Source organism: Staurois parvus, unplaced genomic scaffold (genome assembly GCF_062004578.1).
Source record: "Staurois parvus isolate SC_StPar_1 unplaced genomic scaffold, SC_StPar_1.0 ptg000050l, whole genome shotgun sequence".
NCBI classification, from domain to species: Eukaryota; Metazoa; Chordata; class Amphibia; order Anura; family Ranidae; genus Staurois; species Staurois parvus.
Window position 1 is genome coordinate 1,855,485 of NW_028317846.1, and position 23,997 is coordinate 1,879,481.

The window sequence follows — 23,997 nt, forward strand, 5'->3', positions numbered from 1 at the left end:
TTCTCCAAATTAAGGCAAGTATTAAAGTCATTGGCCTAGCATGGCAGATAGCATTTAACAGAGAGGTCAGCAATGATGGCCTTCATATTCACAGAGCAGGTTGTGTTGAAAGACAATGCCCATTCAGGTTCAAAATGCCTCTTGGTTGCCTACCCCAGAAAAGTCACTGATCCATGCTCCCATGCTGCCTTCTGCTCCATCACAGCCCTTGTTCGGTTGCTATAACAGGGTTTGGCTTTCAGGTATTAGGGAGTATGTGACATCCACATGCATCAGTGCTTAGGCCTGAGCATCCACTCATCAGGTCTGAACACTATCACATAGGGGCAGTGACGTCATCCACTGGGACATTTTAAAAAGCATCTGACCTTACTTGTAATGAGGAAGCATGGATGAGTGAGTATACCTTGCTTGGAAGGGCTATTGGTAGTCATTTTTACTTTGTCCTGAATAGACAGATGCCTGCCATAAATTAGAGTTTAGGCCTGATGAAAGGATGCTCAAGCCTAAGCACTATCACATAGGGGTACTGACGTCATCCATTGGGTACATTTTAAAAACCATCTTATACCAGAACTTCTCCTGAATGGATAGGTTATAGCGCCTCCTGAAGGAACAGAGGGTCAGACTACTAGGGAGAGAGACAAACTAATACATTTCGCCCGGGACCTTTGCAGTTGCTAAAATATTATAGTTGCCTTGTAGAACACCTCCTGATGATGGAAACATCTTTTTATTTATTGTCGTTTTTTTTTACACTTTGCAGGTTTCATTGTGGTCATTACTGTGACTTTTTTCTGTTTTGCAGGAGTTCAGGTCGTACTACCAAGGCTTTAGAAATAGCAGCAAGGTGGAGTCGGACACATGTACCGGCTTCATGGGCTTAAAGGATGATTTCGGGCACAGCTTTGGACATCTTTACGTAGAGAGCAGTAATTCCAATTTAAGTGCAATTGTACCGTGGACTATCCTGCGGAAACCCACCATGGATAAAATCAATTCGAGAAAGGATGATTTGGACAAAGATACCTCCGAGGAGACCTGCAGCACCAGCGGTGACTCCGAAGAAAGCACAAATTCTGACAACGAGTTGGAGTTGTCGGGGAGACTCGTAGCCGAACCTTGTCAGGTAAACAAGCCACACAGACAGCTCTGTCGCTCTCCTTGCATTGAGCCATACATTCTGAAAAGGAATGAGATTCTACAAGACCTAAAAAATGAGGATGATCTGACAGGAGCTAAAGAGATCAAGAAGCTACCTGACGTGTCGAAGGAATACCAAACAAAACTGGACTTTGCACTAAAGCTTGGATACTCGGAAGAACAAGTCCTTCTTGTTCTCAACAAGCTGGGAACTAATGCTTTAATCAATGACATTTTGGGGGAACTTGTCAAGCTTGGTAGCAAGAGTGAAAGTGAGCAGAATGGAAGTGTTAGTACAAATGTACGGGAACCATCGTCCTTTGAGTCTCAAAGATCGGAATCTCCTTTTCATCAGGAAGGAATAGATGATAGTGATAACCTAAGGCCCATTGTTATTGATGGGAGCAATGTTGCCATGAGGTAAGTCAATACCAAATTTGGGGTTTAGGTTTCATATGCACTCAATGGACCCCCCAGGTTCTGAGTTTTAAGTATCATATTTTATTATCTGGAATTCATCTTACCTGTTCTGTAGATATGCTTAGTATTGTTGCACATCATTTTAGCTGAACTCAAGGCAGAGATAAAATACATAATTTATTGCAGATTTGAACTCAATAATACACTGTTAAATCTATTTTTAAAAGTACAAGTAGTGTAAACACTTGAATTTAACTTGATATCACTCTCTTTCAACCCCGGAACAGTAGAGGTCAGACTGCTAGAGAAAGAAGCTGAACAAGGAGCCAATCAGTTCTGCTGAAGTTCCCATGTGCTTGCAAGGGACTTACTGATAGGAAGAGAGCAGAGTGACAGAGAGATTCAGTCATGCTTTGAGGGTGGGAAAAGGCCTGTAGGTGTTACTTAATCAAATCAGGGAAAATCAGGTCTTCTGTTCTATCAAAGAGGGCTGTGCTGAGCAGCAGAGCTGATTAAATCTCAGAGCTGGATGGAAAGAAATAAAAAAACCTTTGGTAAAACCGCTCACATATGTGATTTTCATCTGTGTATTTAGCTGTTAGCTTGTAGTTCAGCTTTAAAGGTGTTGTTAGGCAGAAGATACAGCTTTCTAGTTTGTTTATCTGACTAGTATCAGTATAATAGCATAGAGTGATTTTTATGTATATCGCATTTTACTGAAATATGATTGGATGGTTGAAGCTAGCACAGCTTTCTCAATTTCACTAATCTAAATAAAAATCCACTTGCAAATTGAACATTCTCTACTTGACCTAAGGATTGTTCAAAAACCTGTCCACAATCCCTTCCATATTCACACCCATCACCTTTACCATTCCCATCACATGATGAGAACTGTAGCTTGTTTAAGCGGCCCTACACACTAACAAGAAGTGACATCACTGCTTCCCTGATACCACCTTCAGGTGCTCGGAGATAGCTGTGGTTTCACATTAGAAGTGATGTTGTCACCAAAATTATCTAGGTGAAAAACACAAAAACTAGGTCATTTTCAAACAAATATGTATGCAAATGTTTTCTTCTTTAAGGGCATGTATACTGGTTTTGTAGATATTTTCTTTCCTTTATTGTGGCCAGGACTAATAAATAATGGACAATTAAAATAAAAATATGTTTTGTAAAAATACTTTTTTTTTTTTTTTTTTTTTTTTTTAATAGATATGAGATTTAACATCAAAGTTTTACCTTCTCTTCTTCAGCTAGCAGGTGGAGCTTTAGATTCATATACACAATTTAAACTGGCCCTGTCAATTGCAAAAAAAACATATAGCTGTTCCCTGTAATAGAAGAGCTGTTATATTCACCATTATATAGCTGTTCCCTGTAATAGAAGAGCTGTTATATTCACCATTATATAGCTGTTCCCTGTAATAGAAGAGCTGTTATATTCACCATTATATACAGTTGTGGCCAAAATTATTCAACCCCCAATGCTGTAAAGGGGTTTAGGGACTATAGTGTACATTTGGAATTGTATTCAGAATCAAATCCTACAAGGACGTTGTAACTACCCAAATGCAACTAAAATGACATCAATTGTTTATGTAATACAGTAGTAAATGGTTCTTATGTGGTTTCTTCATTGCCACAATTATTCAACCCCTTAAAGACTACCACTCTGAAGAACAGAGGTTCATACAGGTGCTTTCCATCAGGTATTGAAAACACCTGTGGATGTCACCGAGCAGCAATCAAGCATAATAAGCACCAATTAGGCAGCTTTAAAATGACTGTGATACTCAGCTCCTTCTAGACATTTACTGGTGTGGTTACAAACATGGTGAAGGCAAGAGAATGGTCCAGGAAGACAAGAGAAGAGGTGATTTCTCTTCACAGGAAGGGCAATGGCTATAAGAAGATTGCAAAGATGTTAAACATACCAAGAGACACCTTAGGAAGCATCATTCGCAAATTCAAGGCAAAGGGCACTGTTGAAACGCTACCTGGTCGTGGCAGAAAGAAGATGCTGACTTCGACTGCTGTGCGCTACCTGAAGCGTAGAGTGGAGAGAAGTCCCCGTGTGACTGCTGAGGAACTGAGAAAAGATTTGTCAGATGTGGGTACAGAAGTTTCAGCCCAGACAATAAGACGCACACTGCGTAATGAAGGCCTCCGTGCCAGAACTCCCAGGCGTACCCCCTTGCTGTCTCCAAAGAATAAGAAGAGTCGACTGCAGTATGCCAAAAGCCATGTGGACAAACCACAAAAGTTGTGGGATAGTGTTCTGTGGACTGATGAAACAAAATTAGAACTGTTTGGGCCCATGGATCAACGCTATGTTTGGAGGAGGAAGAACAAGGCCTATGATGAAAAGAACACCTTGCCTACTGTGAAGCATGGTGGAGGGTCAATCATGCTTTGGGGCTGTTTTGCTTCTGCAGGTACAGGGAAGCTTCAGCGTGTGCAAGGTACCATGAATTCTCTTCAGTACCAGGAGATATTGGATGGAAACGTGATGCAGTCCGTCACACACCTGAGGCTTGGGAGACGTTGGACCTTTCAACAGGACAATGATCCCAAGCATACCTCCAAGTCCACTAGAGCATGGTTGCAGAGGAAAGGCTGGAACATTTTGGAGTGGCCATCGCAGTCACCAGACTTAAATCCGATTGAGAACCTCTGGTGGGACTTAAAGAAAGCAGTTGCAGTGCGCAAGCCTAAGAATGTGACTGAACTGGAGGCCTTTGCCCATGAAGAATGGGCGAAGATACCCGTAGATCGCTGCAAGACACTTGTGTCAAGCTATGCTTCACGTTTAAAAGCTGTTATAACTGTAAAAGGATGCTGTACTAAGTACTAAGATTGAATGTCACTTGGGGGTTGAATAAAACTGATAATGCTGTGAGCACAGAAAAGACATTTGTGGTTATTTCATTATAACTGTTATGTTATATTTGTCTGACCTACAAGTGCCTCTTTAATGTAAATGTAAGCAAGATGACTGAATGATCAAAAGCAATGTCAAACTGGCCAAAACACTCAATTTCAGTGGGGGTTGAATAATTTTGGCCACAACTGTAGCTGTTCCCTGTAATAGAAGAGCTGTTATATTCACCATTATATAGCTGTTCCCTGTAATAGAAGAGCTGTTATATTCACCATTATATAGCTGTTCCCTGTAATAGAAGAGCTGTTATATTCACCATTATATAGGTGTTCCCTGTAATAGAAAAGCTGTTATATTCACCATTATATAGGTGTTCCCTGTAATAGAAGAGCTGTTATATTCACCATTATATAGCTGTTCCCTGTAATAGAAGAGCTGTTATATTCACCATTATATAGCTGTTCCCTGTAATAGAAGAGCTGTTATATTCACCATTTCGTCAGCCTGAGTCTATTACTGTTAAAGAGTCTCCCAAAAAGATTTTAGTATTCTTTACTTTCAGGAGTGTCATATACTTGTGACCCCCTGCCACGCACTGATGTTTAATAATCCAAACCCTTTGTCACTACAGGACTCAGGCCCAAGTCACACTTGGCAATTTGGAATTGCCGTCAGAATCACCGCGATTCTGCCTGAGATTCCAAATTGTGATATACCATGTAACGTACGTGTAGGTGCCATTCATTCTTAATGGCACCCCCAAATGTGGTGCAATTTTGCTGCGATTCTTGCAAAACGCACCTTTAAAATTGCACAAAGCTCATCGCCCAAAAAGGAGCAGGATCTTCTTTTTTGGCAACAAACACACATAAGACAGCCCATTGAAGTGTAACACATGTAAATCACTCTTAGAAAATGGCAAGTGGGAACACTCATTCCGGATACACAAGATTTGAACGGGTAGAGGATATCAGCATCCAGCACTCCCAGAATTGTGGAATGCCAATGACTTTGTCGGAGGCTGCAGCTCTAGGAAGAAGGAGAAGTAAGAGACCTGGGCTGCCACAGAGGTGAGTACAAGTGATCTTCTATTACAGGGAACAACTATTTCATTTTTTAAGGGAAGGACAGGGCCTCTTTAAAGTCTCTCAGCTGTTTTTTTGATGAAAGAAGCCTAGTTTTTACAAAGTTCAGTGACTCATTCCACTAACTTAGGCTCCGTTCACACCTATGCAGTTTGCTTTTTGTCCATTTTGCAGTGCTTTTCACAGTTCATTTCGTTGTATGCGTTTTTTGACATATTGTTGACGCATTTTTACCGCATTTTGTTTATCTCTATTTTTTATTTTTTTTTAAAGTGTAATTTCTTTTTTGCTGGGCAGAATAAAAATGCAAAACACGGCAAACACACACTACCATGCATTTCAGCAGATTCTCTATTAAACTCTATTGTAGCAAAAATGCTGCATTTTGCTTTTAAAAAAGTCCCTGACCCTTTCCAAAAATGCAGTAGCTCAAAAAAGCATAGATGTGAACATGTCCCATTGGAAACCATGTTAAATGGACCGTAGTGCGTTTCTGTAAAAAGCACTAAAAAACGCATTGGTGTGAACGGAGCCTTATTCCTTGTTAGAGGGTTTAGTCTACAGTTGCAGTCAGACAAATTGTGCCTCAAACTGTGTTGTGTGTCTCTTTAGGTTATCCATGGTGCTATGGAAATCTGTTGCTTTGTATACATTTTTTTGTAAACCTAATATATATATTTTTTTGTTTTTTTTTTGTTTTTTTCTGTGCTTTGTAAATGTGTTAGAAATATGCAGTGGTTTTGAAAGGGAATTTCATCTAAAAATAGAAATGAATTCCCTGCACCCTCCCCAAGAATCATCTGCCTCCCATCTGTGCGGGTGTACTGATCTGTACACTTTTAAACTCTGTAAACGGTGGGGACTGGAGCAGTGGGAAGGGTGTTGGTTATTCATCCTCATTATTTAGGTGTAAAGGTGGAACTACCCTTTAAGTATTATAAACATAAGCACAGGCATATGGAGAGGCAACTGTCAGACAAAGTAAAGCTAAATATGGGGCCTAAAAGAAAAACAAAAAGCTTGCTGATCGATAATACTTTAAAATGTTACTAAACCCAGGACCCTGCATATCTGGTCTCCCACAGTACACAGAACATGGAAATGCAATTATTTTAGGAAATATAAACTGCTAATTACTTTTTCATCAGTAGGTAAAGCAGTCTTGTGACCTCTATCAGTGTCCAGCTGAGCACTGGTTACAGCTTGTAGGAGGAGATTTAACCTCTGACCTCTGTCTGGACAGTGCTGATTGGCCCTGTGCTGATCATATGCACTTTCCTAAGAAAAAAAACCTCCCTAGCAATACACACCAAACCGATCATGTGCATTTTGCCCCCGAGCCTCTGTTCTATCAGGAGATATTTGGGAGACACTGGAAGAAGAGGAGGATCAGAGAAGTCAGGATCAAACAACCTTTTTACACAATGTGGAGGATTAACCCCTTAGGTTCCACAGTGAATATAACAAGCATGCTTTACTTCTTTTACTGTTGTGGGTTTAGTAACACTTTAAGTATAGACAGCTTTTAGATTCTCCGCAATTGTAAAACATCAAACCAGAAGAGTCTCTACGTGATACGTCTTATTTGAAGAACGACAATAGATAGAGAGCCACAGGTTGCCATCACTGGTGCAGAATATTATTGTCCTTCCTATATAGAAGTGTCACTGTTTGATTTCCCTTTTGATATTATATACCCTGAACTCCAGTGACCTGACGGGTGACACCACGGTTTCTGGTTGGAGGGATCTATTGTGGTTACCACGGAGTGACCCCATGGGAAAGACAAAAGATTTTTTTTTTCCATGATGAAAGTGATTTCCAGGTTTGGAATAACAGGCAAAAGTAGACAAATTTCTATTCTGCTTTTCAGTTTTCTTTGTATTGTTATATTTCTCACACTCTCCCCTTAAAATCTTTACGTCAGCTTTCAGTATTCCCAGTGCTCAGTCCAAGCCATTGATGTGCTAATGAGGTTTAGGCATTGTGAACCCTGCTCATTAGAAAAGATGAGCCCCTTAATGAGAGGTTTATTAAACTCTGATTAAACAGATTTGATTTTCCCAAACAAAAAGTTAGATGAAATAAAAAACGAACATTATACACAATAAAATACGAAGCAATTAATATGCTGTGTGAGATGATATTTAGAGGTGCCTGTTTTGGGTTATGTCAGAAAAAAAGGAAAGTTTCCGATACGTTTGATCCTGTCACAGAAAGGCAAGTCTGCCCACACTCCATCCATCAGGCATGTTCTGTGGACACAAGCGGGCTGATTGCAATGTCCTCACACCCAGCATTTATGGATCTTTTGGAGTTTTTAATGCCCAAATCTAGACCTTTCTTTTAAGGGATAATATGGAGAAAATGAAAGTGTTACTAAAGGCAACACTTTTTTCATTTTGGATAGAGTAGGGGAAGGTTATAACCCCTGTCAGTTTTGTTTGCCATTTGTGTCCCATTGGGGAGATTTCCCTTCACATCCTGCCCCATAGTCAAAACAGGAAGTGAGAGGAAATCCCTCTAAAGTGAGGGAATCTTGGTGTGTCACATGAACTAGTGTCCCCTTTGGACGATATAGCCATGATTCCTGTTCTAGGGATAACCCAAAATGTGGGATTTTCTTTCAATGATAATGGTAAACAGGATGAATAGAGAGGGTGAATCTCCCTAAAGGGGGCACAGACAGCAATAACAAGTTAAAAAGTTGATTGGAGAGGGGAAAACATATAAAGAAGTGCAGAAAATGATAGGCTGCTCAGCTAAAATGATCGCAAATGCTTTAAAATGGCAACGAAAACCTGAAAGACGTGGAAGAAAGCGAAAAACTACCATTCAAATGGGTAGAAGAATAGCCAGAATGGCAAGGACTCAGCCAACAATCAGCTCCAGGAAGATCAAAGAAGGTCTAAAGTTACCTGTGAGTACTGTTACAATTAGAAGACGCCTATGTGAAGCCAAGCTATCTGCAAGAAGCCCCCCGCAAAGTCCCACTGTTGAAAAAAAAGACATGTGCTGAAGAGGTTACAATTTGCCAAAGAGCACATTGACTGGCCTAAAGAGAAATGGCGCAACATTTTGTGGACTGATCAAAGTAAGATTGTTCTTTTTGGGTCTAGTGGCCAAAGACAGTTTGTCAGACGACCCCCAAACACTGAATTCAAGCCACAGTATACTGTGAAGACAGTGAAGCATGGTGGTGCAAGTATCATGATATGGGGATGTTTCTCATACTACGGTGTTGGGCCTATTTATCGCATACCAGGGATCATGGATCAGTTTGAATACATCAGAATACTTGAAGAGGTCATGCTGCCTTATGCTGAAGAGGAAATGCCCTTGAAATGGGTGTTCCAACAAGACAACAACCCCAAACACACCAGTAAACGTGCAACACCTTGGTTCCAGACCAACAAGATTGACGTTATGGAGTGGCCAGCCCAATCCTTGGATCTTAATCCAATAGAAAACTTGTGGGGTGACATCAAAAATGCAGTTTCTGAGGCAAAACCAAGAAATAGAGAAGAACTGTGGAATGTAGTCCAATCATCCTGGGCTGGAATACCTGTTCACAGGTGCCAGAACTTGGTTGACTCCATGCAACACAGATGTACAGCAGTTCTCAGAAACAGTGCTTACACAACTAAATATTAATTGATTCAAAGGAAAGCAAAATCTTCAAACATTTTTCAGTTTATATAGTGAATGTTTGAGTTTGTAAAGAAGAATACAAACACAGCTATTTTTTTGAACAGTCTAATATTCACTTTTCTTCAATTTTTTTTAGAGGAACAACACACATTTGATATATTTTTCTTCATGTTTTGATTTGGAATAGAATGTGTAGTGTTCCAAATGCATTTATGGAAATAAAAGCTATTAGAAGGATTTTGAGCTTTATTGCTTTATTCCCTTTTTTCAACACACTGCTATTATTTTGAACACAACTGTATATATATATATATATATATATATATATATACATACAGTGGGGATCGAAAGTTTGGGCACCCCAGCTAAAAATTTGTATTAATGTGCATAAAGAAGCCAAGGAGAGATGGAAAAATCTCTAAAAGGCATCAAATTACAGATTCGACATTCTTATAATATGTCAACAAAAGTTAGAATTTATTTCCATCGTTTACACTTTCAAAATAACAGAAAACAAAAAAATGGCGTCTGCAAAAGTTTGGGCACCCTGCAGAATTTATAGCATGCACTGCCCCCTTTGCCAAGCTGAGACCTGCCAGTGTCATGGATTGTTCTCAATCATCATCTGGGAAGACCAGGTGATGTCAATCCCAAAGGTTTTAAATGCCCAGACTCATCTGACCTTGCCCCAACAATCAGCACCATGGGTTCTTCTAAGCAGTTGTCTAGAAAACTGAAACTGAAAATAGTTGACGCTCACAAAGCTGGAGAAGGCTATAAGAAGATAGCAAAGCGTTTTTAGATGTCAATATCCTCTGTTCGGAATGTCATTAAGAAATGGCAGTCATCAGGAACAGTGCAATTTAAAGCAAGATCTGGAAGACCAAGAAAAATATCAGACAGAACAGCTCGCAGGATTGTGAGAAAAACAATTCAAAACCCACGTTTGACTGCACGATCCCTCCATAAAGATCTGTCAGACACTGGAGTTGTGGTACACTATTCCACTATAAAGAGATACTTGTACAAATATGGTCTTCATGGAAGAGTCATCAGAAGAAAACCTCTTCTATGTCCTCACCACAAAAATCATCGTTTGAACTTTGCAAATGAACATATGGACAAGCCTGATGCATTTTGGAAACAAGTTCTGTGGACCGATGAGGTTAAAATTGAACTTTTTGGCCGGAATGAGCAAAGGTACGTTTGGAGAAGAAGGGGCACAGAATTTAATGAAAAGAACCTCTGTCCAACTGTTAAGCATGGGGTTGGATCAATCATGCTTTGGGGTTGTGTTGCAGCCAGTGGCACAGGGAACATCTCACGAGTAGAAGGAAAAATGGATTCAATAAAATTTCAGCAAATTTTGGATGGTAACTTGATGCCATCTGTGAAAAAGCTGAAGTTGAAGAGAGGATGGCTTCTACAAATGGATAATGATCCTAAACACACCTCGAAATCCACGGGGGATTACATCAAGAGGTGTAAACTGAAGGTTTTGCCATGGCCTTCACAATCTCCTGACCTCAACATAATTGAAAATCTATGGATAGACCTTAAAAGAGCAGTGCATGACAGACAGCCCAGAAATCTCAAAGAACTGGAAGACTTTTGTAAGGAAGAATGGGCAAAGATACCTCAAACAAGAATTGAAAGACTCTTGGCTGGCTACAAAAAGCGTTTACAAGCTGTGATACTTGCCAAAGGGGGCAGTACAAGATATTAACTCTGCAGGGTGCCCAAACTTTTGCAGATGCCATTTTTTTGTTTTCTGTTATTTTGAAAGTGTAAATGATGGAAATTAAATCTAACTTTTGTTGACATATTATAAAAATGTCTAATCTGTAATCTGATGCCTTTTGGAGATTTTTCCATCTTTCCTTGGCTTCTTTATGCACATTAATACAAATTTTTAGCTGGGGTGCCCAAACTTTCGATCCCCACTGTATACACACACACACACACATACACACACAATTGTCATAGGTGCAAAATAATGAAATTGACATAAACTGTGCTGCCAAAAGGCATCAAAGGTATGTGGGTAAGGCTGGCATTAAGGGGTTAATGTAAACTTGAAATTTGGGGGCTGTCAATGCTGTCCTCTTTTTGTAAAAGATAGCTGCCTGTTATGCTGACAACCTGGATTTGAGACTGTCTTAAGTGAATGACCTGGAAAGTCAGAGAAAGGTCTGAAGAGTTAAAGTAGTTGAAAATGCTCAAGGTTTTTTACCTTGTTACGAAACCTTCTCCGAGTAGCATCCCCCCTCCCCAATACTCACCTAAGCCCCCTCTCGATCCAGCGATGTACACTGGAGTCTCGGCTATCCCAGGACTCCCTCTCCTCATTGGCTGAGACAGAAGTGGGAGCCATTGGCTCCGACTGCTGTCAATCAGAGCCAGTGAGCCAATGAGAAGGGGGGGGCAAGTCTCGGCTCTGTGTGTGAATGGACACACAGAGCAGCGGGTGCCCCCCTGAGAAAACTGCTTGTTGTGGGGGCACCTGACAGGAGGGAGGGGCCAGGAGTGCCGGCAGGGGACCCAAGAAGTGGAGGATCCAGGCCTGTCTGTGCAAAACCACTGCACACAGCAGGTAAGTATAGACATGTTTGTTATTTAAAAAAAAAAAGCCTTTAGAATCACTGAATTATTTGAGTAGTTGTTCTGGGTCAGTGACCCAAAGTATTGAAGCAAGCTTGTTCATAGATATAGTACAGTGAGTGTTGTGTCCCCTGAGGACAGGAGGTGTAGCATTAGCAGGATCACCAGGTGAAAATAAAGGAAATACAAGCCTAAACAGAAGGAAAACTAATGCAGCCAACGTATCTGTGATTAATGGTAGAGGATGAATTGCACATCAGAGTCATATTTGTTACTTCAATATGCAACCTCTGATCCTTAGTCTTCCTGCTTAACATGGGATTTTACAAATAAAGCCAAAAAGTAACACTATACAATACCCTTATTATCCAAAAATCATTCGTACACATCCACTACTTTATGGCCCTGTAATCTATGTTTCATTAAATGGTTTTTATTATGTTTTTTGCCTCCTTGTAAAATCCTACGTGAGCTCCCAAACCTCTCCTTTTCCCCCTCTCACTTCAGTTTGTTTAAAATGGTTCAGTTGCGGTCATGTGCACTGCTCTGTGTGTACTGCAAAACCCACAGTCCCTAATCCATCTCAGTAGAAAGCAAGAGAGGGTTAGCTATGTGTCACAGAAAATCAATGTGGCCACCTTCTAACAGGAAGTTAGAGGGGAATTTGGAGATTTGGAGGAGACCGATAGCAGTAGAAGTTTTTTTTAAGTTAAGTATACATACTTAAATAGATCCAGAGTTTAGTGTCACCATAAGCTCTTCCAACCAGTGTGATGCAGCTATAAACTGGGATGAGGCTATTCGCTTATTCTCATCAACCCACTATACAAATATGGTTCTGACAAATTCAACAAAGTAGTCACATTAATAATCCCTTAAAGTAAAATGTAAATAAACCAGAACAAATGATTTAGTTTAATATGGCAAAAAAAAAAAAGAAAAACACCTATATTGATATCACTTCAAAATTAATATCAACAATAAATGTGTGCATAAATCCCCAAAGAGCTCAACTCTGTCCCAGAATGAGTTCAAACTGATACAAAGTGATGAAGTGTTCAAAAAAAGAAACAAATGAAGCAAAGTGTCTTTCTTAATTCCTATGTGATGGTGACCAAATATCCACCCTTTAAGTGATTCTAAAGGTTCATTTTTTTTTGGGGGGGGGGGGGGGAATAACGAACATGCTATACTTTCCTGCTGTGTGTAGTGGTTTTGCACAGAGCAGCCCAGATCCTCCTCTTATTGGGTCCCCCGCAGGCTCTCCTGGTCCCTCCCTCCTGTCACGTGCCCCCACAGCCAGCAGCTTGCTATGGGGGCACCCGCTGTTCTGCGTGTCCATTCACACATGGAGCTGCAGCTTGACCCCACCCAATCTCTCTCCTCATTGGCTGACTGGTTGTGATTGACAGTAGCAGGAGCCAATGGCTCCCACTTGCTGTCTCAGCCAATGAGGAGGGAGAGAGAGGCTGTCTTGCACATCAGTGGATCGGGATGAGGCTCAGGTAAGTATTGAAGGGGCTGGGGACACTGCTGCACACAGAAGGGTTTTTACCTTCATGTATAAAAACCTTCAACCTTTACAACTACTTTAGTCCCTTCCCACCTAAGAATAAAAACAAATGGTAATGCCTAAACCCAGAAACAATAGTGCACATTTTGTTTTTTTTATCCTACCAAAACATACTGACCCTGATGCTAATGTAATTTTTTTTTGTTAAAATTCTGCCTAATAAAAGACTAACGCTGAACTTTGACCTTGATCTAAGCACTAACCCTTGTACTGGCCTGGATCAAACCTTGATCTAGGTTTTTTATTACTATTTATTTATTTTTACACACACAGTTTTTTTTCTCTCTGCAAGGAGAGCGCTAGATACAAATGTATCTCTCTTCTCCATTCAGAGAGAGAAAACACAGGGGAAGGGGTTCACAGTGACTGATCCAATCAGAGGCAGAGGAACTGGAAGTTCTGGGTCCTGATCGTTAGTAAGGGACTCGGAGCTCGGTGAGACCCTGGTCTCTGTGCTGGGAATGCAACAGCACAAAGACTCATACATATATATGTGTCCCCACAGAAAAAAAAACAAAAAAAAAAACACAATATATATGTGACTTTTCTATGAGCAGATACATCAAATTAAATGAAATAAAACCAAAAATTATAAAAATTATATATAAAAAATTATATATAAAAATTATGTCCAAAGTCCCACCGTGTCCAAAAATAAAATCAAAAAATCCCAAAAATAATCCTCACAAGTGAAACACAAAAACTTAAACTTTTTCTTCTTCTTTCATCACCAAAACCTTCTTAATACCCGCACATCCTGATATTCGTGCACCTCAAAAAGGAAAAAAAACTCGACATAGTGTCATACCTTAAATAATAAAACACACGTGCCACTCACTGTGCAGCATGCAAAATAAACGTGTATACTCAAACCAAGTGTCAAAACACCTAAGTGAAATAACAATATGAGTGAAAGCACATTCACATAGGATAGGAAGCAATGCAATGTGTGAAAACCACTCCACAGATAATACTGCCAGTGTATAACACCACACCCAAAAATATATATAAAAGGTGATAACCAAAGCCCAGATCACCACTCTCCAACTCTAATAAGGATGGGTAATTACCCTAAAGCAGAAACAGCAGGGCAGATTAACCACTCTGGGTTACACTCTCCTCTCATCAATTTTCTCCAAAGACTAGGGTCACTTCCTCCACTTTTCTCCAGAAAACCAGTCACAATATAAAAGATATTCTTCTTTATTGGTAACTCACATAAAAATTCCGTGGTAACAGCTCCTCCTCACAAGCAGTGTACACATGGACAGGTTCAGGGAAACATAAACCGCATGTTCCCACTTCCAAGATGGCCGCGATCGCACTTCCGGTCAACGTCGATGCGTATGACGTCACGTGTCTCTGACACGTTTCGTCACTTCCTTTGACTTTTTCAGAAGGGTAAGGACGTCTGCGCATCGACTCCTTATGTACCGCCCTTCATTCAGTCGCAGACATGGGTTCTGGGTGGGACATGGGTGGTGCAGAACCCATGTCTGCGACTGAGTGAAGGGCGGTACATAAGGAGTCGATGCGCAGACGTCCTTACCCTTCTGAAAAAGTCAAAGGAAGTGACGAAACGCGTCAGAGACACGTGACGTCATACGCATCGACGTTGACCGGAAGTGCGATCGCGGCCATCTTGGAAGTGGGAACATGCGGTTTATGTTTCCCTGAACCTGTCCATGTGTACACTGCTTGTGAGGAGGAGCTGTTACCACGGAATTTTTATGTGAGTTACCAATAAAGAAGAATATCTTTTATATTGTGACTGGTTTTCTGGAGAAAAGTGGAGGAAGTGACCCTAGTCTTTGGAGAAAATTGATGAGAGGAGAGTGTAACCCAGAGTGGTTAATCTGCCCTGCTGTTTCTGCTTTAGGGTAATTACCCATCCTTATTAGAGTTGGAGAGTGGTGATCTGGGCTTTGGTTATCACCTTTTATATATATTTTTGGGTGTGGTGTTATACACTGGCAGTATTATCTGTGGAGTGGTTTTCACACATTGCATTGCTTTTCCTATGTGAATGTGCTTTCACTCATATTGTCATTTCACTTAGGTGTTTTGACACTTGGTTTGAGTATACACGTTTATTTTGCATGCTGCACAGTGAGTGGCACGTGTGTTTTATTATTTAAGGTATGACACTATGTCGAGTTTTTTTTCCTTTTTGAGGTGCACGAATATCAGGATGTGCAGGTATTAAGAAGGTTTTGGTGATGAAAGAAGAAGAAAAAGTTTAAGTTTTTGTGTTTCACTTGTGAGGATTATTTTTGGGATTTTTTGATTTTATTTTTGGACACGGTGGGACTTTGGACATAATTTTTATATATAATTTTTATAATTTTTGGTTTTATTTCATTTAATTTGATGTATCTGCTCATAGAAAAGTCACATATATATTGTTAAGCTGGCCTTCAAGGGTGAAGGTAGATCACTTTTCTGGGATATTATAGGTTTAAGTGTTGTGATATAGAAGTATAAAAAAAAAACACAGTCTAGTGGGGCCCCATATATTCATGCGTTCAGCAGGAAGGGGTTAAGGCTCCATGCACACTGGACTTGAAATATATATACACACACACATACATACATACACACACATACACTATATTGCCAAAAGTATTGGGACACCCCTCCAAATAATTGGATTCAGGTGTTCCAATCACCTCCATGGCCACAGGTGTATAAAATCAAGCACCTAGGCATGCAGACTGCTTCTACAAACATTAGTGAAAGAATGGGTCGCTCTCAGGAGCTCAGTGATTTCAACCGTGGTACCGTGATAGGTTGCCACCTGTGCGATAAGTCCATCTGTGAAATTTCCTTGCTACTAAATATTCTACGGTCAACTGTTAGAGGTATTATAACAAAGTGGAAGCAAAGTGGGGTCAGCGAATGCTGAAGCGCAGAGTGCGTAGAAGTAGCCAACTGACTGCAGAGTCAATAGCTAAAGACCTCCAGAATTCATGTGGCCTTCAGATTAGCACAACAGTGCGTAGAGATCTCCATGGAATGGGTTTTCATGACTGAGCAGCTGCATCCAAGCCTTACATCACCAAGTGCAATGCAGAGCATCAGATGCAGTGGTGTAATGTCCACCAGTGGACTCCAGAGCAGTGGAGACATGTTCTATGGAGTGATGAATCAGGATTCTCTGGCGATCCAACTGACGTGTCTGGGTTTGGCGGTTCGTACTTGCTTGACTGCATTGTGCCAAGTGTAAACTTTGGTGGAGGGGGGATTATGGTGTGGGGTTGTTTTTCAGGGGTTGGGCTTGACCCCTTAGTTCCAGTGAAGTGAACTTTTAAGGTGTCAGCATACCAAGACATTTTGGACAATTTGTGCTCCCAACTTTGTGAGAATAGTTTGGGGATGGCCCCTTCCTTTTCCAACATGACTGCGCACCAGTGCACAAAGCAAGGTCCATAAAGACATGGATGAGCGAGTTTGGGGTGGAGTCCTGACCTCAACTCGATAGAACACTTTTGGGATGAATTAAAGCGGAGACTGCGAGCCAGGCCTTCTCATCTGACATCAGTGCCTGACCTCACAAATGCGCTTCTGGAAGAATGGTCAAACATTCCCATAGACACACTCCTAAACCTTATGGACAGCCTTCCCAGAAGAGCTGAAGCTGTTATAGCTGCAAAGGGTGGGCCAATTCATTATTGAACTGTATGGATAAAGACTGGGATGCCATTAAAGGTCAAGTGCATGTAAAGGCAGGTGTCCCAATACTTCTGGAAATATAGTGTGTATATATAGCACATAGTGCTGTATTGAGCTAAATATTTTTTTCTACTTTTTATGGTGACAACATGAACATCTGCATCCTGCAACAGTTGTGACTGTTTTCTTTCAGCTATTAGAGATTGGATAAATCTTCATGCGTTTAGACATGTTTAGGCATGTAAAGCATTTGAGCATTAATGGTCCCATTGGGCAGAACATTAATTTATTCTGGCCACTGGAATGCATTAACACTCAAACACGCCTAAACAAAATCTGTATTTTTCTCTCTCTCTCTTCCCTCCTTGGATTCCCACTTTTGAGTAAACAGTAAGCATTCCCTATATGCAGTTACAGCTGAAGAGCGACCCCTCATACTGGGTGCGGTGAGGTGGGTGGAGCTTGGAACCCAGATCTATATAGCCCCAGAGAAGTATGAAGAAGCTGGAAGGGGGATTGAAGCTGCTGCCCATCTACCAAAATCTAAAATCTCAGCATTGGGTGGAGTTGCAGTTGAAGATTCCTATAAAAGTGCTGGGTTTTTGTATACATCTAATTCCCTAAATACAGGTATCCTAGGATCGTCCTCCCTACAAAAAACTGAGTGGATTACCTTAGACCTTGTTACCTTTTATTTTTTCTATGGAACATGTGGAAAGTTTGGCCAAATCCCAGACAGTGTTCAATTAACTATCTTCCCATTGCGCAGACTGCCGTCAGTACTGTGAATAGAAATTCATGTGATAAGTCGTCATTGCTGTAATTGCATATGAGAGATCCCACTGTAGACAAGAAATCATTACACTGAAATTGCTCTTGTAATCTCTCTCTTATCTTTTGAATTACAAAAAGCAATTTCACCTTCCTGAGAGTTTTGCATGAAGAGAGGAGAGAGAAGGATTCTGAGTGACCCATCACTGGTCTCCTCACCTTGGGGAGAAACCTTCATGTGGTTGTCCCTTCATTCAGGGTCTACACTCTTGTCCTTCCTATTGGAAAAGTGTCATCAAACAATATTATACCGGTTATCTTCTGATGTGGGAGAAATGAGTATGCAAACCATGAGGTAAAGTATATCTAAAGCCAAACTTTTTTTTAGATAAATATATAAGGGAAGAGTCCGATATCCTGTTATTGTTTGATCATCTGTGTCCCCTTGTGGAGATGTCCTGTAGACACAAGAAGTGAAAGGAAATCTTCTGAAATTTAGGGGAGTCTTCTCTTAAACTGGCCATACACTACATTTGTAAGAAAATTCTGAGTGCGTTCTACAGCTAGACAAATGTGGCTTTAATACTTAAACATTTTGCTTGCTACTTTCAGTTTTGGAATGAATAGACTTTACTGAATGAAAACAACATTTAAAAAAAATCCTTTCTGCTCCTTTAAATTTTCTCCTCACTTTGGTCAAAAGCGAACATCAATTTGACTCCACTAAGAAATAGAAAATTGAATGATCTTTCTTAAAACAAAAAACATTGTTTTATTACCTGTTAATCCTGACAGTAGATATGTGGTGTTCTACTTCCTTTGCCAGAACAAGCTTTCCATCTAAAGTTTCAGTTACAGGGTTAGGGCAGGCCTTTAACACTGATAAGGGTGCTTACAATGGTCAGCTTTATTCATATGGCTTAAAGCTTGTTTTTTTCTGAAAAACATTTGTTGCAACTGTTAAAAAATGTAACTAGAAATGGGATTTAATTTGTTTATCTCTTCCTTAAAATCCCTTGAAAACTACATGTCTACCTTACACTACTTAGGCCATAGACGTTGCCATTCCCCTATCAACACAATCAGTGTTAGCTCCGGAGCTATTGTGTTCTCCAGAGGAGGGGAGCTGTCTATACTGAGAGAACACAGTGATTATTACTAGTGGCTATAGCTGCTGGTAATAATCACATGTCAAAATCCAACATGCTGGTTGTACCTAAGTTGTACAACAATCAAATTGGGTACAATCAGTCTGCCCATAGATGGTTCGAATCTCTGCTGAGGAAGGGAGTTCGGGTCCCAGAACTCGTCAGTTTTTTCAGTCAGATGGGTTCCAGGATGGGACCCCACTTCCCTAGATTGAACTGGCTATGATAGAGGCCTGTATTAGTATTCCTTTTGTATCTATTTGTCTTTGAGGTTTTAAAGTGTCACTAAACCCAGGACCCTGCATTCACTATATCTGGTCTCCCACAGTACACAGAACATGGAAATGCAATTATTTTAGTAAATATAAACTGCTAAATACCTTTTATCAGCAGTTAGAGCAGTCATGTGACTTATATTAGTGTTCAGCAGAGCACTGGTTAAAGCTTGTAGGAGGTGTTTTCATTTTGCTCTAAAAGGAGGCAGAACCCCTGACCTCTGTCTGGACAATGTTGATTAGCCCTGTTCTGATCACATGCACAGAGAAAAACAAAACCTTTCTAGCAATACACACCACACTGAGCATGTGCAGAGTGACTCCCCACAATATGTCTTATCAGGAGAAAAGAGGGGGACACCGAAAGAAGGGGAGGATCAGAGAAGTCAGGATCAACAGCATTTTTACACAATGCAGAGGATTAACCCCTTAGGTTCCACAATGAGTATTACAAGCATGATTTACTGCATATACAGACTGATTTTACTGTTGTGGGTTTAGTAACACTGAAATAAAAACTTTTATTACGGTAATGCACGGGGGGTTGTGCGCCCTTGTGTGTATTTTACAGTTATCTTAAAGCGGAGTTCCACCTGAACAAAAAATAAATAAAAGTCAGCAGCTACAAAAACTGTAGCTGCTGACTTTTAAAATATTTATTTCAGGTACTTATATAGTGCTGTCAATTTACGCAGCACTTTACATATATATTGTACATTCACATCAGTCCCTAACCCTCAGGGGGTGTACAATATAGCCACTTACCTGTTCCTTGGTCCAGTGGTGTCCTCACCATGGCTGGTTTCACCGGCCGTCTTCTCTCCCTTGCTCCGGCATCTTCAGTGTGGGCACCTGGCTGTGACAGCTTGAGGCTTCACAGCCGGGTGCCCACTGTGCATGCGTGAGTAGCGCTGCGCTTTGTGAATGGCCCCGTAGTCTTCTGGGACCCGTCACGTGTCCCAGAAGACTACGGGAAGGGAGGGGGGGGGGGAGGACGATTTCTGCTTCCGATCGCTTAGGCGACTGCAGCAGAAGTGGGAGTGGGTATCTGTCAAATTCAGGTACCCCCCACTCCCCAAAGGTGCCAATCCTTAGTGGGGAGCAGGGGACAAAGGCTTAAAGCGGAACTTCCCCTTTTGGTTGGAGCTCTGCTTTAAGATTCCACGATCTGTGGAGGGTTGCATTTGAGTCAGTATCATGTACCGTATATTTGTGTGGAGCACCTAGAATGTTTTTCATATATATGAACTATCATCTTAGGCTGGCTTTAGTCAACAGGGTGACAGCACTGCTGTGCAGTTTCATCGCAGAACATACAGCGTTGTCAGTCAATTACAAGAAGTTGAAAACTAACAGATGTGTTGACAGGATCAACAGCTGATAAAAATGATACACAAGGGACTATGTTAATGCTAGCGATAGACTTTATGATATATATATTTTTTTTTCAAAGTTACACTCTAAAGGGTTAGACCACCTTTACAAAAAAAAAAGCTGCCTATGCAGGTAAGGAGTGGCTGTAGATAAAAAATGTGAAGCTTTGACTAGCGTTGAATAATGCCCTTGCTATAGGTGTACACCATTTATGTACCTCCCAAAGCCTGGTTGAAAAACTCCCAGAGATCGCATCATCCCCTCCTCTCTTATTGCTAGGATGTTGCTAAGACACTCACAGCCATTGCTGCTCACCCCGTGTCATCACAGGAGCCAGCTGTCAAACCCCCCACACGTGGTCCACTATTTCCTCTGCTGCAGCATCACTGAGCGCAGAGCTTCTGTGCAGGGTAGAAAGAGTGCATGCAAGGGGGGTTGAATTGGCTGTGAGTATCTTAGCAATGTCCTAGAAACAAGGCTGGATAGAATGATGCCATTTCTGGTAGTTTTTTAGCCAGGCTTGTGAGGTACGTAAATGGCCTACCTATAGAAAGAGCATTATTTAACATTGGTCAAAGCTGCACAGTTTGTTTTGATCTACAAGCACCCCTTACCTTCATAAGCAGTTTCTTTTTATAAAGGTGAACGAATTCTTTAAGTTTACAATTTCAAAAGTTAGGGTTATAGGAGGGTTAGTATGAGGAGGACCTTCGTTCTACTTGATTTCTGTAGATCATGATCTCACCTGGCCACATTTGCCTTTCAACACATTTAGAAGCCTTCATTTGTCCATTTACCCACTAATAGCTGCAAAACGTAGTGCAGGTGACTTGCAATCATTATAATATTTAGTAACTGGGTAGGAGGAATTATTTGTTTTTTGCTTCTGTTGTCAGATGCTGCTATATATGTGAAATGAGGCAGCAGTGCTTTACAAGGACGAAGAGCAGCGCTGCACTTATATCTGTATGCATATAAAACATGCAGTTATTTTGTGGACTGAGCAAATATTCATGAAATCATGAGATAACAATAGTGCAAAGGTTCTTATTGAAGAGATACTATGATGGTTTTAGCTTGTTTTTTTTTTTTACTATAAATATATAGTCTTTGTTTTACTAATAAACAATTATTGCTAAAGCACTGCGGATTAACTCAAGAGACAGCACAGCATAGATGCTTGCTTTATAGCACACTCTGTCTGACTGACAGGTTTGCTTTCATCAAAGTAGCAAACTGAGAGCCTTCAAATGATCCCAAAAGGAATGAATCACTGCTGTGGGTCTTTCCTTTGTGTGTAAATTAGTTTGAAATCTGTATACAACAGCATTTTGTTCATCCAAGGGCCATGTGAAGAGGATCCTAACGTGCCACCTAGTGGCTAAAAATAAATAAATAAAATATGAATATGTAATATTTCATATAGTATTATATACCCTAGTCCTGACAGAGAAGAAAACATGCAGAAACCAACCACATGTTAAAGATTAGGATCACAACCATACTATAAATAAAACATTATTTGTAATATAAAATAAAACACTTAGCATTTGTGTTGGAGTGCAGCTTACTAGAGGCACATGGCTCAATTATTGATTGGCCATTTTCTGCAGACCAACATCCCATAACTGGATCACCTGAAGTTTTAATACTAATATATGCCTAGATATAGTATAAAAGGGTTGGAAGATACATTTCTGTGAAGGTCACATTGATATGCATCTACTGGGACTGAAGAAATGTATAGGTTAAAGGGACCCTTTTCCTTTGCTTTTGCAGGATGAAAAGTTTTCTTAACTCCCCTTTTTCCCAGCAGCACATTCTCACCTTTTCTCAGGACCCCAGTTCTTAATTTACTTCCAGCTCTTGCCGGTATGGCCAAGTCTGACTCATTATCTCCCCATAACAATGCTAGGAACCTTCAGATTGACCCAGCATGGGCCCAAAAAAAAAGTTCATAGTGTGAGCACTTACAAGTCATTTAAAAGCTTAGACGGGGTTTTTTTCTGGTTTCAGTGGCTGTACAGAGCAGTGCAGGAGCGAGAACAGGTATGTACTCTTGTTTGGGTGGGGACCACATGAACATTTTACTTTGTCCTCCACAAGTAAAGGAAAGGGTCATTTTAAAATGTAAAAATTCATATGCTAACCAACTCCAGATCAGGCTGCCTGCAAGCAAGAAACAGAGGTACTGGATAGCCTTATATGTCTGTATTAGTCAGAGCAAATCCAAAAAAAAAGTACCAGGAGTTAGTTGATATGATCTTGGCCATCCATGCAATAGTTGAGCAACAACAACTGGTTACTAACATTTATGGGTAAAGTTAATCCAGGGAATATCTGATTGCCTCTTGAGGGATCAGGAGGGAATTGTCTTCCCCTGCAGAAGCAAATTGGATCATGCTTTGCTTGTTTTTTTTTAACCTTCCTCTGGATCAAATGTGGGTGTAGTTATAACTTTTTTCTTTTAATGGTTGAACTGGATGGACTTTGGTCTTTTTTCAGCCAGACTAACTATAACTCACTATGTAACACTACCTACTTTACTTTGCTGGGTTTGCTCTGAATTAGCACTATTAGACAAGGGAGCTCCCTATTGGTCATGTAATGCAATGGGTGGCCTTGCTTACCAGTAGAGAGGCATTGGAGGCCAATACCATCTTTAATATCTACATGAAAATTGCCCAATTCCAGATTGTTCCAGGTTTACTGCACATTTTTATGTTTGAATGGAGTGTACCAAATAATCTGAAATTGTTCTTGTTCATCCTCCACTTTATATTTTTTAACTTGCAATTTGTGGGAGCTTCATCAGACCTCAAACTCCTGTCACTTCTTACTAAAGAAAATAATAAACCATTAGAGAAACAATAGTATTCTGTACAACTTTTACATGGGGAATTGCCCCTGTAACTCAGGCCAGTAGGAGGCAGTGTATTATACATTAGTGGGTTTATAAATTCCTATCAGAAGCATGTACTTATGATATCCTTGGCTTAAACATCTTTTTACAAGCAGCACAAGAGTCCTTCTGGAAGGTGGTAAGAGAACTGTACAGTCTGAAGCTTTAAAACTGTTTGAACAAGTCTAATGCAGTCTTTTCTCTGTTGTAGTCATGGTAATAAAGAAGTGTTTTCTTGCCGTGGGATCAAGCTAGCCGTCTCCTGGTTCTTGGACAGAGGACATAAGAATGTCACCGTATTTGTACCAGCCTGGAGGAAGGAACAGTCCCGACCAGATGCACTCATAACTGGTGAGTTTCACTTCCATGGTGTTTTTGTTGAATTTTGCAGCAGAAATAGTATAAATAACATTCATCACATTATTGTCTACTTGCCTAGTGGGCTGTACCTAGGCTGGATTTACTGTCATACCCAGGCTGCATTTACTATGCCCC

General features: G+C 40.6%; 1 protein-coding gene across 2 annotated transcripts in view; it reads left to right on the forward strand.

Annotated features, from left to right (window-relative positions):
- Positions 1-23,997, forward strand: part of ZC3H12C (zinc finger CCCH-type containing 12C) — a 216,868-nt gene that overhangs the window by 173,174 nt on the left and 19,697 nt on the right. For both annotated transcript variants that reach the window (XM_089666138.1, XM_089666132.1), the window contains exons 2-3: positions 809-1,563; positions 23,714-23,853. In XM_089666138.1, coding sequence (XP_089522264.1) covers positions 878-1,563; positions 23,714-23,853 — 826 coding nt within the window. In that variant the 5' untranslated portion in view covers positions 809-877. The remainder of the gene's footprint in view (positions 1-808; positions 1,564-23,713; positions 23,854-23,997) is intronic.